Source organism: Megascapheus bottae, chromosome 25 (genome assembly GCF_031878675.1).
Source record: "Megascapheus bottae isolate mThoBot1 chromosome 25, mThoBot2.hap1, whole genome shotgun sequence".
Classification (NCBI taxonomy): Eukaryota; Metazoa; Chordata; class Mammalia; order Rodentia; family Geomyidae; genus Megascapheus; species Megascapheus bottae.
In genome coordinates, this window is record NC_143533.1 from 8526524 (window position 1) to 8551902 (window position 25379).

Here is a 25379-nt window from a genome sequence, read left to right on the forward strand (position 1 = left end):
GCAGAACTCCACCAGTTTCGCCAGTTCCCAGCTGGCTAGGCAGCACTGTCTGACTTCGGGCCCCATAACCATACCCCTATCATAACCACAACAGACTTTGTGTTTGTTAAGGTAATTCTTAGCCAGGAAAAAAAAAAAGCCAACGCTTTAATTAGCTTTGATGTTTACAAAAATTAGAAACCAGGCCAGGAGTTTGGCCTAGTGGTAGAGTGCTTGCCTAGCATGCACAAAGACCCGGGTTCGATTCCTCGGTACCACATACATAGAAAAAAGCCAGAAGTGGTGCTGAGGCTCAAATGGTAGAGCTCTAACCTTGAGAAAGTCCAAGGACAGTGCTCAGGCCCTGAGCTCAAGCCCAGGACTGGCAAAAAAAAAAATTAGAAACCAAAATTTATTACATAAACTTATTAAGGCATTTTAGAAAGTGACTTCCCACCTAATGGAAAATTTTCAAGTTTTCAAAATCCTGCTATGTTCATCGGGCAATTCTTGTATTTGTCAAAATATACATTGCACTGAGAAAAGTATATTACTTATTAAGCTGCTTTGTGGCAAAATAACAACGTGTTTCTAAGATCTTCTTTGATTTGATCAAGACCAATGGGTCTAAGTTTCAAGTGATCAAGTTCTATTATATCCTACAGTGACAGGCTTCCATGATGAAAAGTAAACAATAATTGAGGAATTCAAACATTCAGTTTATTAAACTAAGGCTACTGAAGCCATAGCATCAAAAACAGCTGCAGTCATTTGGGACAAAGTGGATGATTTTATAAAGCTAAAATCAAGAGACTTAAGACATGGAGAAATTTGTAAGTATGAGGAAGAACACAAAAGTGACCACACAAGAATTACAAATATATTTAAATCTCAGACCTGGGAAATGGACTATACACAGCCTTCTAGGGGAGCAGAGGAACGCCTTAGATGTTCTGACAGCACTGCACCTTTGGCTTGTTTTCAGTGGTTGGTGGGACATGAATAGGAACCACGTTGTTGCTTGGAGACATGTCATTTTCACGTCTGTCTGACATTTGCTTCTGAGAAACAATGCGGTATATCTCTGAATGAGAAGAGAGAGGAATACTTATTAGCATGAAGAGTGTGAATAAAAGAGAGAAGACACACTATATACAATAGACACTACATACAATATAGGATGTATACATTCTACTTTCAAATTCACTACTTAGAATCAGCCCATGACTGGACACTTTTCCCATTAAGAGAATAAGGGTTTTACAGTTTCAAAGGGAAAGGTTCACCACTCCATTAAACAAATCTGGGTTTAAAGAGCGTTATAGCTTATCAATCTGAATTAAATTATAAAAGTAGCTACCGACACATAAAAAGGATCATATACACTGACACTGTGGAAAATAAATAAATCTACACTTCAGATAAATAAGTTACTCAGTGTAAGTAATGTAACAGGTACTTAGAAGTGAAAAAAATACTGACTCCTCAGTTAGGCCTGCAAAGGTCTGAAGGATAACTACAAGAAAGATAAAGCTTGGCACCCTGGCCTTCTTTTTGTACCTGTGTCTCTCGGCAGCCACCTTACACTGGTGACAGGACTAGAAGCCCCCTGCCACCACCCCCACTCCCACCCCCACCCCCAACGAAGGCTTTCTTCAAGGAAAAGGCTCAGCCAGACCAATCGTGACATAATGAGCAATCAGACCACTTCTGACCAGACCAGACCTGTGACTCGACTGCTTAATAATTACACATAACTCTCTTCCCTCCACTCCTCCTCACTCAGACCGAAGCCACATGTCTGCACAGGAAAGGGTTGAAATACTTGCTTCGTCTCTCCCCACAGTTGCCCAGCTGTAAATAAACCCCGCTTCCCTTCCCTCCACCACTACTCACCTCTAATTGGGTTTTGGGTCAAATGGCCAGACGTGACATGTGGACCAGTGGACTGAAACTCGAGCTATAGCAACTTAACATTTTATACGCCTACTCTGTTTTATTTTCATGGCACTTTTTCAGTTTCTGCGTCCTTCCATTCATCATTAAGCTTTAAGACTAAAACTGTGTCTTGTCTTGTCTTATTCACTCTATCTCCGGTACAGATAATATGTTTGAAGTTAATTGCATGAATGTCATTAAAGTTTCCTACTGTGTATGTATATAAACATACCCCCCCACCCCCGCATCGTTGGACTTGCACTCTGGGCCTGGGCGCTGTCCCTGAGCTCTTCAGTTCAAGGCTACCGCTCTACCCCTTGAGCCACAGCACCACATCCAGTTTTCTGGTGATTAATTAGAGATACAAGTCTCATGGACTTTAGTGCCAGAGCTGGCTTTGAACTTCTGTCTTCAGATCTCAATCTCCTGAGTAGCCAGGATTATAGGCATGAGCCACAGCGTCCAGCAACACATCTTTATTTGATCTTAATTTTACACTGCCTAAAAATAGATTATGTTTGTTGTCCTTGCTAGGCAGGCATTCTATGACTTCAGCCATACCTCCAGTCGTATAAACTCCTTAAGAACAGAGAAAGTATTATCTGTTTGTGCTCCCAGTATTTTTCTAAACTAATAATAAAAAAAGCAACTAAAACTCCTTCAAAGGTGTATGGATTCAAATGGGACAAATTTAATATATGTCTCCTACAATGACTACATTAATACATTCCTATTCACAACACCGTGTATTCCTGCCAATTAAAGAAAATTTAATTATGAGGATACAAGTAAATCCAGATTGAAGTTAGGATAAATGTTCTAAATCTGCGTGTCACCTATTTAAATAAAATAGCATAAAAAAAACAAAAAAAAAAAAAAAAAAAACCTGGGGTTTGAAGAGCCTTGTGCTTGCTCAGCAGGTTTTTTACCTAAAGCTGAAACATACCTTTAGACCTTTCTCTTTCCTCTGGTTATTTTTGCTTCTGCCCAAGTCTGGACCACAATCCACTATTTTAGGCTTTTTGACACAGGGGGCTGGTTTCTTGTGTTGAGACAGTCTCCCGACCTGTTCTGCACAGGGCTGTCCTGGAATCATGATCTTCCCTAACTCAGTCTCTAAATTAGCTAGGAATGAGCCAACCACCGATTGTAAATAAATAACATTTACAATCTAATTATTCAACCATGGGTCATGGCAAATGCTAAACAGCAACCTATGGCTCGTGGCAACTCTATTGATACCCAGATATAAAACATTCCATTATACAATCTGTGATACCCCAGATATAAAACATTCCATTAATACAATCTGTGGTCCTTGGCTTAGCCTTGGATTTAAAATTAAGGAATAAATTTAAGAAGGGCATAAATCTATATACTTGGAGAAATCTGAATGGACTACATATTACAAAATGCTGGATAAATGTCAAATTTCTTGGCTATAACATTTGCTTAAAGCCAGGCACAGTGGCTCATGCATATAATCCTACCTACTCAGGAGGCTGAGATCTGAGGATCAGATCTCAGCCCCAGCACTAAAGTCCGTGAGACTTTCATCTCCAATTAATTACTAGAAAACGAGAAGTGGGGCTGTGACTCAGGTGTAAGGCTAGGGCAATAGCATTGAGCTGAAGAGCTCAGGGACAACGCCCTAGCCCAGAGTTCAAGTCCCATGATCCACAAAAACAAACAACAAAAAAATTGCTTAAGTAGAAGGATGTCTGGTTTTTATAAGAACAAACAAATATTTAGTAACCTAATATTCAGTGCCTAAATACTTAGTTACAAAGTCTATAACTTTCCAAAACTGAAAGGGGGTGTGTGTGTATGTGTGTGTACACAGAAAAATAAATAGGGTAAAAAGTGAAAATGATTCTGGGTAAAGAATACCTGGTTCAGGGGCCGGGAGTTTGGCCTAGTGGTTAAAGTGTTTGCCTAGCATGCATGAAGACCCGGGTTCGATTCCTCGGTACCACATACATAGCAAAAAGCCGGAAGTGGTGCTGAGGCTCGAGTGGTAGAGCTCTAGCCTTGAGAAAGTCCAAGGACAGTGCTCAGGCCCTGAGCTCAAGCCCAGGACTGGCAATAAATAAATAAATAATAAATAAATAAATAAATAAAAACTCTTAAAAAAAAAAGAATACCTGTTCACTATATTATATGTAATACTGTCTATAAAGTTTTAGGGAAGGAACAGAAAATAGAAATGGTTTTCAAATGCTCCAGTAACATACCAACCAAATGTAATATATGAATATTTGAATTAACCACATTTTAAGAAAAATTTGAGTCAGGAAATTTAAATACTGCATGGGTAATATAACAAAAAGAATTTTACTGCCAATTTTTTAATGGTGTTAAAAGTTTAAGTCTTAATCTTTTAGATATACATCCTGAAATGCATATAATTGAAATAGCTATCTGGAATTTATTTCACTATGAGGGAGTAAGTAGGTAAGTGAGGCTGTCAGGATCTAGTAATTGTTGACAGCTACATGAGAGTTCAAACCATTCTACTTTGGGTATGTTGGAAACCTTACCTGACAAAAACTAAAAAGGAAATACATACTGACTGAATTACATTTTCTCTAAAGCAAGCACTAGTGAAATCAATATGTAAATGAACAAAAACACAGGAATGCACCTATTCCTATGCTTATTTGGAGGGAGGGAAGAGTGAACTTCAGAACTTTCATTTTACTGTTTGTTATTACTATAAAGGTGATGTACAGAGGGGTTATAGTGGCAGTTATGTAATGAGTAAGTTTCTTCTTGGATAATGTCACCCCTGCCCTTGCTCTTTCCCAGTTTTTCACTCAAGTCCCAAAGTTGTATAGTTCATTGTTTAACAAAGAGTCCAATGAGTATCCTTCTTTTTCTATTACCCTCCCAAAGACAGATAAACTAAACTTCATGTCTATGATGGCTGAGGATGGTTCAAGTATCAGGAAGCATTGGTGGAAACACTAGACTATAATCAAAACAAGCAGGGCTGGGAGTTTGGCCTAGTGGTAGAGTGTTTGCCTAGCATGCCCAAAGACCCAGGTTCGATTCCTTGCTACCACAAACATAGAAAAAAGGCCGGAAGTGGTGCTGAGGCTCAAGTGGTAGAGCTCTGGCCTTGAGAAAGTCCAAGGACAGTGCTCAGGCCCTGAGCTCAAGCCTAGGACTGGCAAAAACAAACAAAAAAACACAAAAACCAAAACCAAACAAACAAAAAACAAGCTACTGATGAAAGTCCAATAAGAAAACACACTCAAAGGATAGGGCCTCTACAGATCCTTTACTTTAAAAAAGCTGAATGGAGACTGGCGCCAGTGGCTCTCACCTGTAATCCTAGCTAATCAGGAAGCTGAGATCTGAGGATCAGTTTAAAGCCAGTCTGGAAAGTCCATGAGAATCTTATCTCCAGTAAACCTGAAAAGGCTGGATGTGGCTCTGTGGCTTAAGTGGTAGAGTACTAGCCTTGAGAAAAGAAACTCAGGGACAGAGCCCAAGCCAAAAGTTCAAGCTCTATATAGGATCATCAAATAAATTTAATTAATTAATTAATTAATTTGGATGGGAGTGTGTCAAGGGCAAAGGAAAGGATTTACCCTTCAGTCTATCAGGCCAGTGGCTAAGGAACACAGATAATGGTCAAAGTGGGCAGTTAAAACTATACCATTCTTTTTCTCTCCCCACACCCCTTCTGTGGTGCTGGGGATGGAACCAAGGACCTTGCACATACTCCTCTTCTGAATTAGACACACCCCTTCCCCAGCTCTTTTGTTATTGTCTTGAGGCACTAGTATTTAAACACTCATTGTTTTCTAATATCAAACAGATCATTTCAAGGGTAATTGATTAAATATGTGACTACTACAAGTTTTAACTACTTTAGAAGTTGGTTTGAGAATAAGCTGGAAGAACAAAGTAATTACTAACAGAAAAAGCAAATATATATAAGAGAGGCAAAGTCAGACAGCAGAAAATGTAGAAGTAAATAATTAAAAGGATCTCATTACAAAGCAAGACATTTGAGCAGTGTTGTGTAACTCTGCAAGTACTACATACTTTTAGAAATAGATTACTGCTGCATTTACTTTAGTTGCCAAACGGATGACTGTTCATTTAAAAAAAGAAAAACAGGAGCAGGGCAATAAGAGGAAAATGTTGGTCAGAAAATAAAGAACAATTTTTTTTTCTGGGTTTAAATAGCTCTAAGAGATTCCATAATTAAGTCTCCTGGCAAAGTGTGTCCAAAAAAAAAAAAGATAAATACCTTCAAGTTGCTATCTGATTACAGAAGATTATTTTACAACTTGCTAAATCAGAAGCAAGTACAGTATTTCCTTCTTTCAAAACATGTTCTCCAGGACCAAGTTAATGTAATGACTCCTATGCTGTACTTTTCTCCGGATGTCCAAAGGTGAGATACGGTCAGAAAGAAAAGGATCCTGCTTTATCATCCTCTTTAAAAAGATCTCTTTATCAGGATCTCTTGTAAGAGATTTAACTATAAAGTAAAACATTTATGTAAGATAGCTTTGAATACAACTAAAGCTAAAGAAAAAGGACATATGCCCATTTGTCCTCTAATGGTACCAATGTAGATAAAGGAGCAGAGAAATTCAAAGGAGGTAAAATGCAACTGTTTCAAATTAGGATTTTTTTTTTTTTTACAAATTAGGAAAGTTTTCTTTACAAACAAGAAAAGTTGAAATTTGTTAGTTCCTCTAAAAATGAGAAAATACCATGAGCTTTAATTATTTTATTACTGCCTAGGTATAAGCTCTTAATTTGTTAGATTCTCCAAACACACTGTTCACCTGAAGATCAACATATATTCCAATTTGATACAATGTATTTGAAGTATACTTGCTAGCCAAGAATAAAGCAATTACTATCCCTAATTAAAAGACTCACTAGATGGGTACCTGTGGCTCACACCCATTATCCTATCTACTCAGGAAACTGAGGTCTGAGGAGCTAGCTTCGGCAGAAAACTTGTGAATATCTCCAATTAACCACCTGAAAAGGGCAGAAATGGAGCTATGGCTCAAATGGCAGAGCACTAACGTTGAGCAAAAAAAAAAAAAAGTGCAAGCAACAATGCCCAGGCTCAGAGTTCCAATCTCCAGGACAGGCAATAAAAACAATTTTTTTAAAATTAAATGTCTATGTTTTCTTCTAGCAACATCAAAACCTGATGTAAGTGCTCCCCTAATACTGTTATGTTTAAGGTAAACTTTCCTATCTGGTCTATGCATTAGTACTCACACTCTGGCATTTTAGAGGAAAAGTTTAGAGCAAGCATCCTACCATCTGCGAAACAACATAAAAGTGTGCTGCCACACATAGGAATTTATGGAGAAAGCAGAATTGACAGTGAATACAATAAACAACAGAGCTCGAAGTGACACTAAAGCCTTTGCTTTCAATCAACGGTAAGCAGAAACAAAAATCTAATCTTCAAGGACAGAAAAGCTCAAACTTTAACAACTATCATTGCTGGTTAGTGGTTGTGTTTGAGCGAACAAAAGCTTGTTGTTAAAATGATACATACCATACTTAACTACAGACTTGGCCTTATCTTAGTATCACAAGAAGTGGGTTAGAAATTTAATCAAAATAAATAGTGAGAAGATTTGGTAGAACATTAAAAACAATCCCAACAATGGCTGGGTGCTAGTGGCTCACATCTATCGTCTTAGTTATTTGGAGGCTGAGAACAGAAGATCACAGTTTGATGACAACCTGGACAGAAAAGTTCATACAACTCTTTCTCAACCCGTAACTGGGAACAGTGGCACATCAGTGATTTGGGAAGCTGACCCTGGGAGGACTGTGGTTTGAGGCCAGCCCAAGCAGAAATGCCTTCAAGACTGTCTGGACAGAAAGGAGGCTAATCATGACAGCACATGCCCGTGACCCCAGCAAGACTGTAAGACTGTAAAATGGCAGACTGCAGCTCAGGCATGGTTCAGAAGTATTGTGGTAGCCTAGCAAGCGTCAAGCTCTAAGTTCAAACCCATAGTGAGTACCAACATTAAAAAAAGAAAGAAAAAAGAATCCAACACTAAGGACTTCCTAAAATGTTTCCCTTTCCTCCCCCCCCCCCCCCCCCCCGTTTTGTTTTGTTTTTCCTTGAGATAGGCTCTTGCTACATAGCCTGGGCTGGTCTTGAACCTGCTGTCCTCCTTTTTGCCTCCTTAGTCCAAGAATTATAGATGTGAGCCACCATTCCAGTTTTTTTTTTTCCTCCATTCTTCCTTCCCTTTTTCTGTTCCACATCCATCCATCCATCCATCCATATATCTATTTTTTTAGTTTTACAGTGCTGGTGATCATACATGCCAAAAAGCTCTCTTTTTCCAGCCTTTGTCCAGTGCTTTTGTTTATGAAACAAGTCTTATAATCTCTGCGCAAGATAGCATAAAGCTCTCCGTCCTTCCTCTGCCTCCCAGGCAGCATCAAGAATGCTTTCCTCAATTTTTTTTTTCAAGCTGGGCCCAGTGGCTCACACCTATAATCCTAGCAAGTCAGGAAGCTGAGATCTGAAGATCAAGGTTCAAAGCCAGTCTAGGCAGAAAAGCCCCTGTGACACTTTTTTATCTCCAATAAAATAGTTGAGGAGCTTAAAGTGGTAGAGTGCTAGCCTTCAGCAAAAGAGCTTAGGGACATCAGTACCCAGGCCCTGAGTTCAAGCCCCATAACTCTCAAAGGGTTTTTTGTTTTTCCTCAAAGCAGCTTTCAGAAGCCTTCTAACACTCAGACTTTAATGTAATTTAACTGTTTAACAACACTATGAATCCAAGAATTTGGGGAGTTCAGTGAGTTTAGTTACACGGAGAATTGGGGCAAAATAAAACATACCCAAGTAGGTGCTGGTGGCAATTCCTGTAATTCTAGACATTCAACGAGGCCAAGATCTGAGGATGGAAGTTTGAAGCCAGCCCAGGAAGGGAAGTCCATGAGACTCTTTATCTCCAATAAACTATTCAGAAAAAAAATTGGAAGTCGCACTGTGGCTCAAGTAGTAGAGGGCTAGCCTAGAGCAAAAGAAGTTCAGGGATAGTGTACAGGCCTATAGTTCAAGACCCAGGCTAAAATAAAAAGTAAAACTCTAGAAATTATACCACTTGTAGGCAAGGATAAGAGGGAAAAACGGGGAGAGAGTGAAGGAAGGGATGACAATGTCCCAAAAGAAATGCCCTCACTACCTGATGTATGAAACAGTAACCCCTTAAACTGCCAGTTCTGGGGCTTGAACTCAACCTGGGCACTGTCCTTGGATGCTTTTTGCTCAAGGCTAGTGCTCTGCCATGTAAGCCACAGCGCCACTTCCAGCTTTTTCTGTGTATGTGATACCTGAGAATCAAATCCAGGGCTTTGTGCATGCTAAGCAAGCACTCTACCACTAGGCCATGCTCTCGGCCCCCCCGCCCATTTTTTTTAAAGAAAGCAAACCCCGGAGATTGCTAGATCTTAACCTACTATTCCACATATTGACTCAATCAAATCCACATAAAAGGTAACCAAAAAAAACCAGTAGGACTTGCAGAAACACTGCATAGTTTATCAAATCTGCCTTGCTTGAAACAATGCACAATGGAACTCTGTAGAGAAAAGATTCTAAAGAAAAGCTATTGTGTTCCAAAAACTATTCATTTGAGAAGCTCCAGTTCTTTTAGTTACTGTTCGGATAACAGAAAACAATTTTAGCTGGCTGCTATTGGCTTGAGCCTGTAACAATAACCACTCAGTGGCTGAGATTTAAGGATTGGGATTTGAAGTCAGCCCAGCCCCAGCAGAGTCCGGGAGACTCTTACCTTCAACTAACCATGAAAAAGCCAAAAGTGGAGCTATGGCTCAATTTGTAGAGCATCAGTCTACCAAATAAAACAGGAAGGTTGTAATTCTAACAAGGCTTTGTTCATGCTTTAATTATAATTTAACCACTAATATCCAAACTTGTATGTAAGGACTTTATAGACACTAACTCATAATTATTTTTGGAGTTTGGGGAAGTGTCAGTGACAAATGAGTGTCAGTAACACTCTTTTCAGTGGATTTGAGACAAGAAAAAAAAAAAAAAACTCTCCAAGTAGGAACATAATATGTTCATCATATCACATCATATATCAAAACACAAGCCCTCTCCCAAAGTAGAAATAACAACTCCCCAAAATATATTTGAACCTTTTTTTTTCTTTTTTGCCAGTCCTCGGCTTGAGCTCAGGGCCTGAGCACTGTCCTTGGACTTTCTCAAGGCTAGAGCTCTACCACTTGAGCCTCAGCACCACTTCCAGCTTTTTTCTATGTATGTGGTGCCGAGGAATCGAACCCGGGTCTTCATGCATACTAGGCAGGCACTCTACCACTAGGCCAAACTCCCAGCCCCGTATATTTGAATCTTATAAGGAAATTAAGACCTCAAAGGAGTAAGTAATGTGCAGAAGTAAGAGGACTAGAACCCAAGCCATGCTTAATTTCTGGGCTTTACTTATTCCTTATTCCCTTGCCTCATATCAGGGCCTTTTTTTTTTTTTGCCAGTCCTGGGGCTTGAACTCAGGGCCTGGGTACTGTCCCTGAGCTTCTTTTGCTTAAGGAATATGTATGCTAGGCAAGTACTCTACCAGTAGGCCACACTCACAGCCTCAGGAGCTAATTTAAATTCAGGGCCTAACTTGCTCACTTGGCTTGCTTGCTTGGTGTTCTACTACTTGAGTCATACCTCCAATCCAGCATTTTGCTGGTTTGTTGGTGATGGGAAACTCACAGACTTTTCTGCCTGAGCTGATTTCAAACCCTAATCCTCCAAGTCTTAGCCTCCTGAGAAACTAGGATTACAACAGTGCCTGCCAATGTTTTTACAGTAAAATAAGTTGCTTTTCAAAAAAAATTTTTTTTAAATCTGTTCACTAGTGCTACATACAAAAACTAAATTAAAACTCATACAAAAATTTCAGAATGGGGAGGGAAATGGGTACCAAGACATGTGAAAGGGTATCAATGTATGTGAATTAACGCACCTTCTATCTGGCAAATATCATGTAACCCTTTTACTAATTACAATAAAAAATAAAAAAATAAATAAATAAAAAAAAATTTCAGAATGCACATAAATCACCTATATGTTGACTATATTTTAATTGGTAAATTCTTAAAAGTAATGTATACATTTAGACATATGTAGAAACAATGTATCGAAGTACTTTTGGGGACTGGAATTATGGTTCAATGATAGCATACATGCCTTGCAAGCCCAAGGTTGGGAATATAATCCCCAATACCACAAAAAAAATAAAAAGGCTAAATTTATTGATAAGTTGGTCATTCCAAAAAAGTCATGGTAAATATGGGTCAGCACAAAGAAAGTGTGCTCTCATCCAGAACTTAGTTACACACATTCTACAACAGCATGAACTTTGACTCCTTTCCATTAATGATGAGAACCTTTTGATATGCGATCACAAGGTGATTCTATGTACATGGGACATTTTGTTCTTCTATAATATACCACAGGAGAATTTGTTTACTTTCACTTAAATCTTTTAAAATATATATTCACTATATTTACTTCAGGAGGACATTTAAATCTTTTCATAGCTGTGATCTCAAAAGCAAATTAAAAAACTAAGAAGTAGGGCAGGGAGTTTGGCCTAGTGGTAGAGTGCTTGCCTAGCATGCATGAAGACCCAGGTTCGATTCTTTGGTACCACATACATAGAAAAAAGCCAGAAGTGGTGCTGAGACTCAAGCCGTAGAGCTCTGGCCTTGAGGAAGTCCAAGGACAGTGCTCAGGCCTTGAGCTCAAGCCCAGCACTGGCAAAATTAATTAATTAATTAATTAAAATGTAACTTATTTCTCTGACAATGAAGTACAGGATGCATGTGGTAATAAATGCAAGCAAGCAAACTACTTTCAAAGAATCTTGCCCACTATACACCAGGTGAATTACAATGACTTAAACACAAAGGTTGTAACTAATTTTGCACTCTACTGATTATTGTAGCCCTTAAGTCCTTCTTAGAGGGCATAAGTCTAATTTATTGTTATTATGACTATTTGCCAGTCCTGGGGCTTGAATTCAAGGCCCAGGCACTGTCCCTGCTTCTTTTGCTCAAGGCTAGCACTCTACCATTTGAGCCACAGAACCATTTCCAGCTTCATGAATGCCAGACAAGCACTCTAACACTTAAGCCACATTCCCAACACTCCTAATTAAATGTATTTCCTAAAACTTCCAGCTCCCTCTGATGTCCACTGTTATAACCTAAACCTCTAAGTCTTACCTGTTAGAATCGTCTGAAAAGCAGCTTCTACATTTGTAGAGTCTAGAGCAGATGTCTCAATGAATGATAAACCGTTCTTTTCTGTGGGGAGACACAAACATTTTAGTCTTCAAGATGTGGTTTTTCTGTGTGTGTGGTGCTGGAGCGGGAACCCAGCGCCTTGCACATGCTAGGCAAGCACTCTATCACTGAGCTCAAGATCTGTACTCAGCAGGAAGTCATCAATTTACCCAACACAAAGCAGGTAACTCCTCTCACTGAGCTACTTCCTCATCTTCCCATCTCTTTCCAAGTGTCTTTTTGTTTGGTTGGTTTTGTTTTTGTGCCAATCCTGGAGTTTGAATTCAGGGCCTGGGTGCTGTCTCTGAGCTTTTGTGCTTAAGGCTAGTGCTCTACCACTTTAGCTACAGCTGCATTTCTGGCTTTTTGGTAGCAAAGTGGAGACCAGAATCTCACAGACTTTCCTGACCAGGCTAGTTCTAAACCATGATTCTCAGATCCCAGCCTGAGTAGCTAGGATTACAGGTGTGAGCCCCTGGCGCCCAGCTTCTTGCCAAGTTTTAAAGCAGGGCATATGATACACTCAAAACCACATGAGGGAAATAAAATTGTTGGTCATGGTGGTACACACTTGTAATCCCAGCACATGGGAGGCCGAGAGAAGAGGATCATACCCTGGAAGCAAGTCTGGGCTACACAGCTAATCCAAGTAAGCCGAAATTATGCAGTGAAGAATAAGTCCATTCCTTCTCTTCCCCCTACCCCCCAAAAGGAGTTAACCTAAGATGTTCTCAACTTCTAGAATAGTAAAGACACTATTCTACCTATACTTGAACATATTAAGAAAAGCGTTGAGAATTTTTCATTGTCATAATTAAAAATTTAAAAAAAATGTTTGCATCTAGATATATCTAGTAATGGGCAAATGTAGTAAATTTATCATATACCTCCCTGTTTCCATCTTTTATTCTCCTCTCTAGCACAGAGAATGTTATATCTTGCCTGGGACTAAAAAAGGTTCTAGAAAAGTACACAATGTAATCACTAGCACAAGAACACAACTTACTAGTGAAGAACGCACAATATTGCTTCCTGGTAGTTGTCCAACCAGTGTGTCCCTACCAGGTGGACAAGAGAAGGGTAGATCCTCTATAAAATCAAAATCTTCCAGCTCCTAAGAAGCTGGTTTCCTAAAGTCTTTGACACTCGCTGGCATACTAATTTTCAGACTCAGAGGGCAAAGAGACATAAAGGAAAGAGAGACAAAAAGTTCTGACAGATTTTACCCCGTTCATGCTTATTAGAAAAATTAAACTAGTGTTTTATTAACTCCAACTTAAAGCAAAAGAGCTATAGAGCCATCATAACCACAGAACACTTCTTGCCTAGTAATCACGCTTTGCTTTTGGAAACTCACTGGTGTATCAAAACTGAAAGGCTCAGTAAGAAACATAGAAACACTGTACTGTTAGGGAACTCCTGTTACTGACCGGCAAAAGCTCTTGCTTCATCTGTTGGAACTGCCCTGAGATGACGCAGATCACTCTTATTGCCCACAAGCATGATGACAATGTTACTATCAGCGTGATCTCTCAGTTCTTTCAGCCATCGCTCCACATTTTCATATGTGAGATGCTTAGCAATGTCATAGACCAGTAAGGCACCGACAGCTCCACGATAGTATCTGAAAACAAACACATGGGTAGCTATCAGAAAATGAGCATGAGATGGAAGAGAACACCAGGAAGAACTCAAGACATGGATCTTGTATTTTTTTTTAAAGCGGGCTTTTAACAAATTCCTAGCTTGGCACTAGTGGCTCACACTTTGTAATCCTAGCTAGTCAGGAGGCTGAAATCTGAGTATTACAGTTCAAAGCCAGCCAGGGAAGGAAAGTCCACGAGATCCATATGAACCACTAAAAGGCCAAAAGTGAAGCTGTGGTTCAAAGTGGTAGAGCAAACTAGCTTGGAGCAAAAGAGCTCAAGGACAGTACCCAGGACCAGAGTTCAAGCCCCCCAACTGACAAAAAAATAAATAAATCCTAATACTAGAATTCCTCAAAAGAAAAAATACTTTAATGATACAGTAGGTTCTGATGGTATTTTGTTTCACAAAACTTGCAGATTAAGGTGGGCACAACTTACACACCTAAAACCCAGCACTTGGAAGGCTAAGCCAGTAAGATCACAAGTGGGGCTAGCATGGGCTATGTAGGGAGTTTGAAGCCAGCTTGCACTGACATAGCAAGACTCAGGATAAACAAGCAAACAAACAAAACGTTTAAAAAAGAAAAACACGAGACCAAGACTTACGCTGATGTTATAGCTCGATATCGCTCTTGCCCTGCCGTGTCCCATATCTGTGCCTTTATTGTTTTCCCATCAACTTGGATGCTTCTTGTTGCAAACTCGACTCCAATGGTGCTCTTGCTTTCCAGATTAAACTCATTTCGAGTAAATCGAGATAAGAGGTTACTCTTTCCAACACCAGAATCTCCAATAAGAACAACTGAAAAGACAAAGAAATGAAAGTCCAATGAATGAGGGGAACACATCTGGAATACCATTGGAATGGTAGTTTGGCTTCAGAATACAAAAAGATAAGCCACCTGATTTTTTTTTTTTTTACAGAGATGAGGGCAGAATGTTGAACAGTCCATGTTCTTGACCTGGTACTCAATTATAAAACCAATTTATTCTTTAATCTATATAATGATTATATAATGACTGCCACATGTCATCTGCTTAGCACAGAAAGAGTATTCATCCTGTCTTAACCCCTATTTTGCAGTGCTAGGATCAAACCTGGGGCCATGCACATGCAAGGAAGTGCTCTATTACTGAAGCTGCATCCCAGCCCTTAAAAACAAAAGTTTCAGTCAGGCACGGTGGTGGCTCATGCCGGGCTCAGGAGGCTGAGATCTGAGGATCAAGGTTCAAAGCCAGCCCCAGCACAAAAGAACCCTTATCTTCAATAACCTCTAGAAAACAGGAAGTGGGACTTGGATCTGAGACTCTTATCTCCAATTAACCTCTAGAAAATGAGAAGGGGGGCTAGGCTCAAGGGTAGGGTGGTAGCCTTGAGCTGAAGAGCTCAGGGATACTGCCCAAGCTGAGTTCAAGCTCCATGACCCACAAAAATAAAAACAAAAACAACAACAAAAACCCCACAAGTTTAATCAGAGGTATACTAGGAAACTTGATTAACAGACATTAATTACCTCAACACTAACCTTATGACCCGAATAATAGCCTGAAAGATAAATCTTAAAACTAGATGAATAATTTTGTGATATTAAAATGTATCCATGAAAATAAAGGATGTTAGTGGGTTGGGTGAGAATAAATGTTCTAATTAGTTTCATAAAAGACTAAGTGTGATGTGAGGGCTGATACAACAAGAAGAAATTGATTTAAAATATGAAGTAACTGGCCTATCAACTGTCTGGCTGGGATACAGAAATTTACAATGACCTTTAACAGCTGTACCTCTCACACTGGTATTATATACCCCATGCCCCCCAAATCAGGTCCACCTCACTGAATAGAAGCACTAAGAAGTTATTAATTGTACAGATTGTTAGTCAAAGTCAATGCAAGAAGGGCTTATGCTTTCATTTATGATCATGAAATTTATTTACTTATTTATTTATTTTGCCAGTTCTACCTAGGGCTTGAACTCAGAGCCTGGGCATGATCCTTGGACTTTCTCAAGGCTAGAGCTCTACCACTTGAGCCACAGCACCACTTCCATACACTTTTTCTATGTATGTGGTACCAAGGAATTGAACCAGGGCTTTGTGCATAATAGGCAGGCACTCTATCATTAGGCAACACTCCCAGTCCATGAATTTTAAAGAATAGGGTTTGAGTCGAAAATTTAAACCCTGTGATTTCTATATGAGGCAGTTTACTGTAAACTTTTTCTTCAAGAGATGTAACATTTTTTTTTTTTGGGGGGGGGGGAGGTTGCAATTCTTGTGGCTTGAACTCAGGGCCTGGGCACTGTCCCTGAGCTTTCCTGAGCTTTTTTACTCAACTTGAGCCACAGTTATACTTTGGGATTTTTGGGGATAGTTAATTGGAAATAAAGAGTATCTTAGATTTGGCTGCCCAGGATGCACTGGCTTTGGCTGTAATCAGTCTCCTGATTGGCTAAGATTACAGCCATGAGCCTCTGGCACCAGGCTGAAATTACCCTTAAGAATTTCAAACAGAAGAGATTGGGCTGATTAAAATATAACATTTAATAAAAATATATAAGAATATACCTACATATTTTATATATAATAAATAACAAAATAAAGATTTCAAAAACAGAGGGAAACCAGACATGAAAGTTGTTTTAAAGCATTTACTATGTGAGTTGAAAGATCAAAGTGGGAGTTCACAGATTTATAGAATCTGAGCTAGACAATTTTTTTCCATTTTTATTAGCATTTCAGGAAATATCTACTACTTTCTGCTAACAATTAGTGCTTCTTACTTATCTAAACTAGCTTCACTTAGACACCAGGACCGGAAAATCAAACATGCTGAAGTGTAAGACTATGTCTTACTCAGCAAACTGGGAGGTTAAAAACTAGGAGAGTTCCCTGCAACTCTGACCAGAGGAAAAAGCAAGTCTATTATGCATTCCTTGTCACAGGAAGGGCTACAAGCTGGCTTCTGGAAGGGAAAATACATCATCAAATACATATCATTTCTGGCTTCCTCCATCAGCTGATTCAGCCAAAAAAAAAATCATCCAGGCAGCAATGACTCCATGCAGCAAAGAATAGTTATTTCTAACTATATATTCAATTAGAAGCTACCAAGGGTGTGGTGACCCATACAGACATATCGAACACATTCATTTTAAAATCAGGGAATATAATGTAAAGGTCATGAAAGCAATGTACAAAAACAAAACACTTGAATCTTATAGGATAGTTAACTAAAAGGTTTCCAGTTTCCTCTAGTGTAAGGTTAAACCCTAATTACAATCATTCTGTCTATTTAGGCACCAGTGTCTCACACCTGTAATCCCCACTACTCAGAAGACTGGGATCTCGAGGCTACATCTCTGTCTCAACAGAAAAAGGTAGGCAAAATGGTCATTTCCACTACAGTGGAAGAGGATCAAAGTTCAGGCAGGCCCAGGCAAACAACAACAATAAAAGGGGTGCAAGTGCCAGTGACTCATGGCTATAATTCTTGCTACTCGGGTGACTGAGATCTGAGGATTCTGGTTTGAAGCCGGCTTGAGAAGGAAATGTCAGTAAGGCATTTACTTCCAATTGCCCACTAAAAAAGGCAGAAGTGGAGCTGTGGTTCTAATGATAGAGCAGTAGCCTTGAATAGAAAAGCTCCAAGGACAGAGCCTAGTCCCTGAGTTCAAGCCCCAGAATCAGCACAATTAATTAGCTCAAGGGTCCTGCTTAGCAAGTGCAAAGCCGAGTTCACACCTCAGCTACCAAAAAAATCATCACCACCACAATAACACAGTCCACTTATCAACAGGTTATATTTATTGCTGTTCCTTAGTACAAGAGGTCAGATGATTTGTTTTTAATGACTTCTGGCTCCACCCAAGCACTGAATATAAAATACTCACTAGAGGTGTGAAGAAAACCCTAAGGATTAGATCATAGTTACTTCATAGGCACTCCCACATCAATCAGTAATTCAGGAGCCAGTCATACAGGGCAGAGACAAAGAGCACAGGTAAGCAAGACATCCAGAATGTCCAAAGAATCCTTTGGAATACTGAAAAACAAAAAAAACTACTCTCCCAGAACACAAAATTTCCAGCACTTTGATGTTATGATTTCTCCCTTTTGACCTCTACTATTTTTTTATTTAAATTTTATTGTAAAGGTGATGTACTAAGAGGGTTACGGATATATGTCAGGTAATGAGTACATTTCTTTCTGAACAGTATTACCCTCTCCCTCATTTTTTCCCACTTTTTCCCCTCTGGGCCCCCATCTCCCCTTAACTTCCACTCTTAATGATTAAGTTTTTTATCTAACCAACTTCATCTTTATGCCATAACAAAAATATTAATCAGGGGCTGAATGTGGCCTAGTGGTAGAATGCTTGCCTAGCATGCACTTAGACCCGGGTTCAATTCCTTGGTACCATATACACAGAAAAAGCCGGAAGTGGTGCTGTGGCTCAAGTGGCAGAGCATTAGTCTTGAGAAAGGCCAAGGATAGTGCCCAGGCCCTGAGTTCAAACTCCGGGTCTGGCAGAAACAAAAAAACACTCATCAGAGCCTAGTGGTAGAGTGCTTGCTTAGCATGTACAAAGCCCTGGGTTCAATTCCTTGGTACCACATATATAGAAAAGGCCAGTTGTAGTGCTGTGGCTCAAGTGGTAGAACACTAGCCTTGAGAAAGCTCACAGACAATGCCAAGGACCTGAGTTCAAGCAGAAGAAAACAAAAAGAAAAGAATTTATGAGTTATCTCAATAAGACATAGACCAGATCACCAGAACCAACCAGTTAAAGGATAAGACCCTGGTAAGAATACTACTCATAGAGCTAGAAGTGGTAGTGCACCTGCCTAGCAAACATGAGGCCTTGAGTACAATCCCCCATCACCACACACACACACACACACACAAGTAAACATAAAAGAAAATAAGAGTAGTGAGTGCCCAAACATGCTGAGAAGTGACACAATAAGGAAAGCTACTTCTATCCATCTAACAAATGAGAGACCAGAACAGGTAGGTTGGCTATATGAACAGATGGAATGAAAGTATTTTCTGTTGCCTAAGCAACATAAAATAATTCACTCAGCTATGATTTTTTTTCTTAAAGAAAAACTAAATATCATAGACCTTTCTTCAAGGCCTCAAATCAAGAGTTGATCTCACTAAGGTGACAAATATCTAGTTACTGTTTTTCTTTCCTTTGTGGTGGTGTGGAGCTCTGAACTCTGACCCAGGACTCTGCCTGCACTAAGCCTACACATTATCACTGAGCTGCACCTCCATTCACTTAATGGCTTTTTTGAAATGTGAGACTTGTATGATCATATCTTAAAATTCAAGAAAGGAATCTGCAGGAACTTTTCTTTCCCTTTACTTTCCTTTTTGCCAGTCCTGGGACTTAAAATTCAAGACCTAGGCATTGTCCCCGAACTTCTTTTGCAGAAGGATAGAACTCTACCACTTGAGCCACAGTGCCACTTCGGCTTTTTCTGTGTGTGTGGTACTGCATAATCCAACCCAAGGGCTTTGTGCATGCTAGGCAAACACTCTACCACTAAGCCATATTCCTAGCCCTCCCTTTACTTTCATCTGAAGATCAGCGAAGGTTTAATAAAATAAGGCAAAGGAGAAAGAAATAGAAAGGGAGAAAGGAATACCCCTGACACTGAAGTAGTGTGAGTAGACTGTGAAGTAACTTATCTATATTATCCATTTCTATGATATGCATTTTAGGATCTCATTAAAAGTATTTCCATTTAAGAATTTTTACTATTATCACCATCTGTTTAAAATATACTATTAAATATACTAAATAACATATAACTAAGTAACAGTATATATACGTTGATTATTAGAATCATTTAAAAAAATCTGGGGTGGGGGTGGAGGGGAAATGGGGACCAAGACATGAAAAAGGGTATCAATGTATGTGAAGTAATGCACCTTCTATCTGGTGAATATAATATAACCCTCCTATTAATTACAATAAAAATATATGAAAAAAAAATCTGGGGGCTGGGAGTTTGGTCTAGTGATAGAGTGCTTGCTTAGCATGCATGAAGACCTGGGTTCGATTCCTTGGTACCACATACATAGTAAAAAGCCAAAAGTAGTGCTGTGGCTCAAGTGGTAGAGCTCTAGCCTTGAGGAAAGCCCAGGAACAGTGCTCAGGCCCTGATTTCAAGCCCCAGGACTGGCAAAAAAAAATCTGAAAATATTATCTCTTGCTTAATTGAACCTTAACTTTAACATCCCTAATATCTAGTACTAAATGTGCCTCTGTATCAAATGTCAGATTTTTAAATACTATAAAAGCAGAATATGCATACTATTATTTAACTTTATTTTTTTCTCTGGAAAACTACACAGGACATCAGCTCTACCAGTTATTAACTAAAAGAATAACTGATTATTTTCATATTGGTTTTCAAAAGCTTGAAGGTATTCCTATTGTCTGTATCACAATCTAGCCTCTCCAAGTCTTTAAAACAAAATGCATTCAATAAGGCTAAAGTTTACACAAGTTTTTCCGACTCAGCAAAATCCGAGTTGCTCAACCCTAAGTTGTAAAAGAAAAACTGCCAAGATTCAAGATAAGGATGTTTCTGACAATCAGCTGATGGTTAATTACTACTGCCCTTTCATGCAACTCAAAAGAAAATGCCCTAAGCAAAGGACAATGCATCTAGACACTCACAAAACAGGACTCAGACCAGACTGGTATCCACCACAGCAAGGGCTACCGTAATTGCCTACTTCTCCTGTGCTCCACACACACAGCTTTAGCCAGCCACAATGTGCACGAATACTTACAAAGCTAAAATTTGTCATGTATTTCAAAATGAAATAAGCCTGCATAACCCACCAGAAATTAAAGATTAAATGTTCAACCTGGTATGGTGATGCATGCCTAGAAACCAGGGGAGGCTGAAGCAGGAGAATCCTGATAGGCTATGAGACCCTGTCTCAAAACACACACACTCACACACATAACTAAAAAGGATTTGCTCACTAGACACCAGTGGCTCACGCCTGTAATCCTAACTACTTAGGGGACTGAGACTGGAGGGTCATGGTTCAAAGCCAGCCCTGGTAGGAAACTCTGAGAGACCCTTATCTCCAAGAAATCACCAAAAAAGCCAGAAATGGAGCTGTGACTCAAGTGGTAGATGGCAAAAAAGTTGAAGCACAGAGCCTAACCTTGAGTTCAAGCCCAAGGACTCGCACACATGTGCACACACGCGCACCCCCACACACATACACACATAATTTATTCAAGAACACATTACATAATTTAGAATAGTCTTGCTCTCCCAAATTTACCCAACTTATACCACCCTATCTCATACTAATAATTAAAAAAAAACTTTCATGTGAGCATATCTATAGAATAAGATTTTTTTGGGGGGGGGGGCAGTCCTGGGTTTGAGCTCAAAGCCTAAGCACTGTCCTTGGGCTGTCCTCAAGGCTAGTGTTTTACCCTGAGCCACCACACCACTTCCGGCTTTTTCTATGTATGTGGTACTGAGGAATTGAACCAGGATCTTCGTGCATGCTAGGCAGGAACTCTACCACTAGGCCAAACTTCTGGCCCTAGAAAAAGATTTTAAAATTAAAATTTTGTTGCTTCATTTTCTAAAAACTTGAATAAAATTTAAAATATATAAATTAGGAATTGAGTATGTAACCAGCATTGAAGTTTAAAAATAAAGTGACTTGGCTGGGTACAGGTGGCTCATACCTGTAATCTTGGGCTGCAAAGCCAGCCCAGGTAGGCAAGACTCTTACTAACTCCACTTAACTACCAAAAAGCTGGAAATGGAGCTGTAGCTCAAAGTAGCAGAACATTAACCTTGAACAGAAAAGCTAATGGACAGTGTGCAGGCTCTGAGTTCAAGCCCCAGGGCTGTCACAAAAATAAAAAAATAATAAAATAAAGTGACTCACATCCTGTCCAAAAAAAAAAAAAATGTGGAAATTCTTCTCAGCATAATTTCTTAAAGACCACATTTTAAATGGCAAAATGTGTAACAAAATAAAACCATACTCTATGAAATGACTTTAGAAGTCCCATAGTTTTAAGTTGCTTTACTACTACTAAACTGCTCTTTGGCCTTAGATTTAAGGTTAAAAATGCCTAGTAAGAACTACTGGAACTTCTTTTACACTGTTACCATATATTGAGTCATCTCACTCCTGCCAACAGTCCCAGGAAGCAGCTATCACAGGACTTCCTTGTCTGAAGGAATTCAGACTCAAAAAGAAAAAAAAAAATTATCTCAAACTCAAAATCAAATAGTTAACCCCTCAGTCAGGACTTGAACCCAGGTCTATGTAATTCCAAAGCTGTGTTCCTATTGTTAGGATGGTCTAAACCCTGAAATTAAATTAAATTCATTAAGGCAACCTAACAGACAATTTTGTTCAAACGCCTGCCATGGCGGAGCATATCCCGTATTTAGCACTTTGCAAGGCAGAGGCCAGAGGATCACATGGCCAGTACTGCCGACATAGCTAGACCCTGTGTACAAAAAAACAAGAGTAGGGAGTGCTGCTCAGAAGTAGGGCACTTGACCAGCATGCAAAGGCACTGTGTTAGGTAGAGGTAAGGTAGGTAGGTAGGTAGGTAGGTAGGTAGGTAGGTAGGTAGACCAATCTCAAAGGAGGCTGTCCATTTAAAGAAAAAAAAATCGTTATTTAATAACTAAACTCCAAAGTTTGCCAAGAATAATTTTACATTATGTTATTAAACAGTATGAAAATAACCAGATCTCCTTTTTGTATTTGTAAAGTTAGGTACTTTCTTAGCTGTGAATCACTTTCTAATATGGAGTTGGGGTTAGACACTGAAAATACCCTTAAGTATTCAGAGGGATAAATATCAGTGGAGTATATCCACCAGTTAGTATAGCAACACTTTCGAATTCTTGGTCAAGGAAAGTAATGTTTCCTGCCTGGCTTAATGAATCACCCAATGGCAGTCTGAAACATCCCCCAAGTCTTTAAACTCCACCCTCTACAGTCGAGCTTTAATCGCAATGGCTTCTTCCTCCCTGGTAATGATCTTTGTTCAGACATACTACTGATGGCTGCCCTTCTCATTCAGCAGCAGAGAAAAAGACAGCAGTCACCCAACCAAAAGAAAAGCCTTCACTGTACTCTTTTCTTACTGAAAGCTGTATCCTGTCTCTTTGTTGATTAAAAAAGAAAGGGGGAAGGGGGGGGGAAACTTGGATCCTTCCAAATTCAGTCAGTAAGCAATTCTATCTATCCACTCCCCATCCTCCAGTCTGTTTTGTTCAAGGACACTACGTTTCCCTACCTTATAGTAAATGTTTAATTTGACCCCAAGTGCACACGCCCCCCCCCCCTTCCTCCGTTTGGGAAAAGGTTGGTGGCCAACCAGAGCTCTTCCCTTCCTGTTGGATCCTCCCAGCGTTGCAGCAGGAAGCAACCAGTCCATAGTGATAAGCCAGCTCGTGTGTGTGTGTGTGTGTGTGCAGCGCACAACCTTTCCTGCTCAGGAACTGGGCCTTCAGGTCTGGCAAGGATAACAGCCACCACCCATCCGCAACCCCTTCTCTCCAAGCCGAATTTAAAAATAAAAAAAAAAAAGAGTTATCCCGGGTTGTAGAGACGACTGGGGGGGGGGGGGGAAGAGGCCAGGTGGGAAGTCATCCGCCTGCCGGGTCACTGCGACAAGTGGCGCGCGCGTGGGTGATGGACACCCCCCCCCACACACACAGAGACACTCACACACCCGCTCCTCCTTCCCTTCCCTCCCACCAAGCCTTGGGTGACACGGGAGCTCCGCACACAATTTGAGGAGAGGAAAAAAATAAAAAGGATCAACCAAGAGTTGCCAATCGCGGGGGGGGGGGGGGAAGGAGGGGGAGGAGGGAGGGGCAGTGAGAGGTCAATGACCTCGAGAGCTGCGGGGGTGGGGGGGTGGAGTCGCGGCCCCCGGGGACTGGTGAGTGTGACCCGGGGAGGAGAGGAGGGAGGGGGCGTCCACCTGCCCGGGACGCGAGTGAAGGCCGACTGGGGGCCCCCCTGACACCCCCCCCGCCGCCCGGGAAGGGTCCACGGAGCGGATGTGAGCAGGGGAGCGGCGCTGAGCCCCGGGACGTCGGCGGCGGGGAGGGGCAGGAGAGGACACCCCCGCCTCCCCCGGGGGATCGAGTCCGCCGAGAGCTCGACCCGCGGCCAGGGGCGCCGGGGCCACAAAAGGCCTTGAGGGGAGTGGGGTGCGGCTACAAGGCCAGACGTGAGGTGGGACCCCCCCCTCACACCACACACACACACACACACGCAGGGCGGGGACGCGCTCCGGGACGGGGGACGTCCCCGCAGGGAGAGGCTGAGGCAGGTCCGCCTCGGCGCCGCGGTGGCCGGCACTCGGGTCCCGCCGGCTGAGTCCCGGGCCGCCCCCCTCCGCCCCCGAAGAATGGGGGTTCCGCGGAGCGTACGCGAGCCCACGGCCTCACCTTTGAAGAGGTAGTCGTACTCGTCGTCGCGGGTGCCCATGGCGCGGCCGAGGAACGGAGGGGCGGGAGCAGCGGCGGGACAGGGGGGACCAGGGGGCGTCGCTGCAGGGAGAACCAGAGAGCCTAGAGCTTCAGCTGCCGGACCCTGAGGAGAGCCCCGCCCTGCCGCGGCGTCACTTCCGGAAAGCCCCAGCCCCGCAGGGAAAGTACTTCCGGGAAGCGATGCTCCGCCCCCTCACCCCCCCCCCCTCCCCGCCGGGAGCCTGAAAGGGGTGCGCGCGCCGGGGGCGCCGAGGGTCACTCTTTCCTCATGCGGGGGAAGCTGTGTTTTAGATTGGCAGTTGGTCTCGGTTGTTAGGGATCCTGTCTTTGCCCTGCACGGCCTTGCCCGGACACAGAGCCCTGAAAGATTCCCTAGCTTCTTCGTGGCGGGGTTTGTGGAGCGCAGGGGCGGGCTCTTTAAGGATTAGAGCGTGGAAGGCGGCCCTCTCTCACGTTGGGGTTCCATGGTGTAATGGTTAGCACTCTGGACTCTGAATCCAGCGATCCGAGTTCAAATCTCGGTGGAACCTATACCTTTTTCTCTTCTTTTCTCTGCCAAGTTTTAATATAAACATCATATTTACTAAGAAACGGCGGTGATTTCTGGCTTTGCGTAAATACAATCATTGCCTATGAAGACTCACCGGATTTCCCCCACAAGAATACTGTGTTTCAATTCCAGTACCGTCTTCCACTTGGGCATCTAGTTATTACACCACACACACACACACACTTTTTTTTTCTTTAAAGTTTAAGCAGAAGCTTCAACGCATTTCTTGCTTTTTTTTTTTTTTTGCTTCAGTCAGGGGCTTCTTCACAGACTACCCTGGAAATCTCCCAAACTATCTCCAGATGTCATCACAGAACTTCGCCCACCCTTCTCATCAAGATTCAAGAACCTCTCGAGTCCTATTTGTTAGCCTCTAAACTGAGCTGTTTGCATAAT

General features: G+C 41.2%; 1 protein-coding gene and 1 non-coding gene across 2 annotated transcripts; one reads left to right on the forward strand and one right to left on the reverse strand.

Annotated features, from left to right (window-relative positions):
• Positions 1–677: 677 nt before the first annotated feature.
• On the reverse strand, positions 678–24547 carry Rab11a (RAB11A, member RAS oncogene family). Its single transcript, XM_090358160.1, has 5 exons — positions 24392–24547; positions 14515–14710; positions 13690–13883; positions 12200–12280; positions 678–1063 (listed from the first exon to the last, which is right to left on the reverse strand). The coding sequence occupies exons 1-5, from the start codon at positions 24429–24431 to the stop codon at positions 924–926; spliced, it is 651 nt and encodes a 216-aa protein (XP_090214286.1). The 5' UTR covers positions 24432–24547; the 3' UTR covers positions 678–923.
• A 344-nt stretch (positions 24548–24891) lies between these two features.
• Trnaq-cug (transfer RNA glutamine (anticodon CUG)) lies at positions 24892–24963 on the forward strand. Its single transcript has one exon. It is a non-coding gene; the product is annotated as a tRNA-Gln (tRNA).
• Positions 24964–25379: the final 416 nt, after the last annotated feature.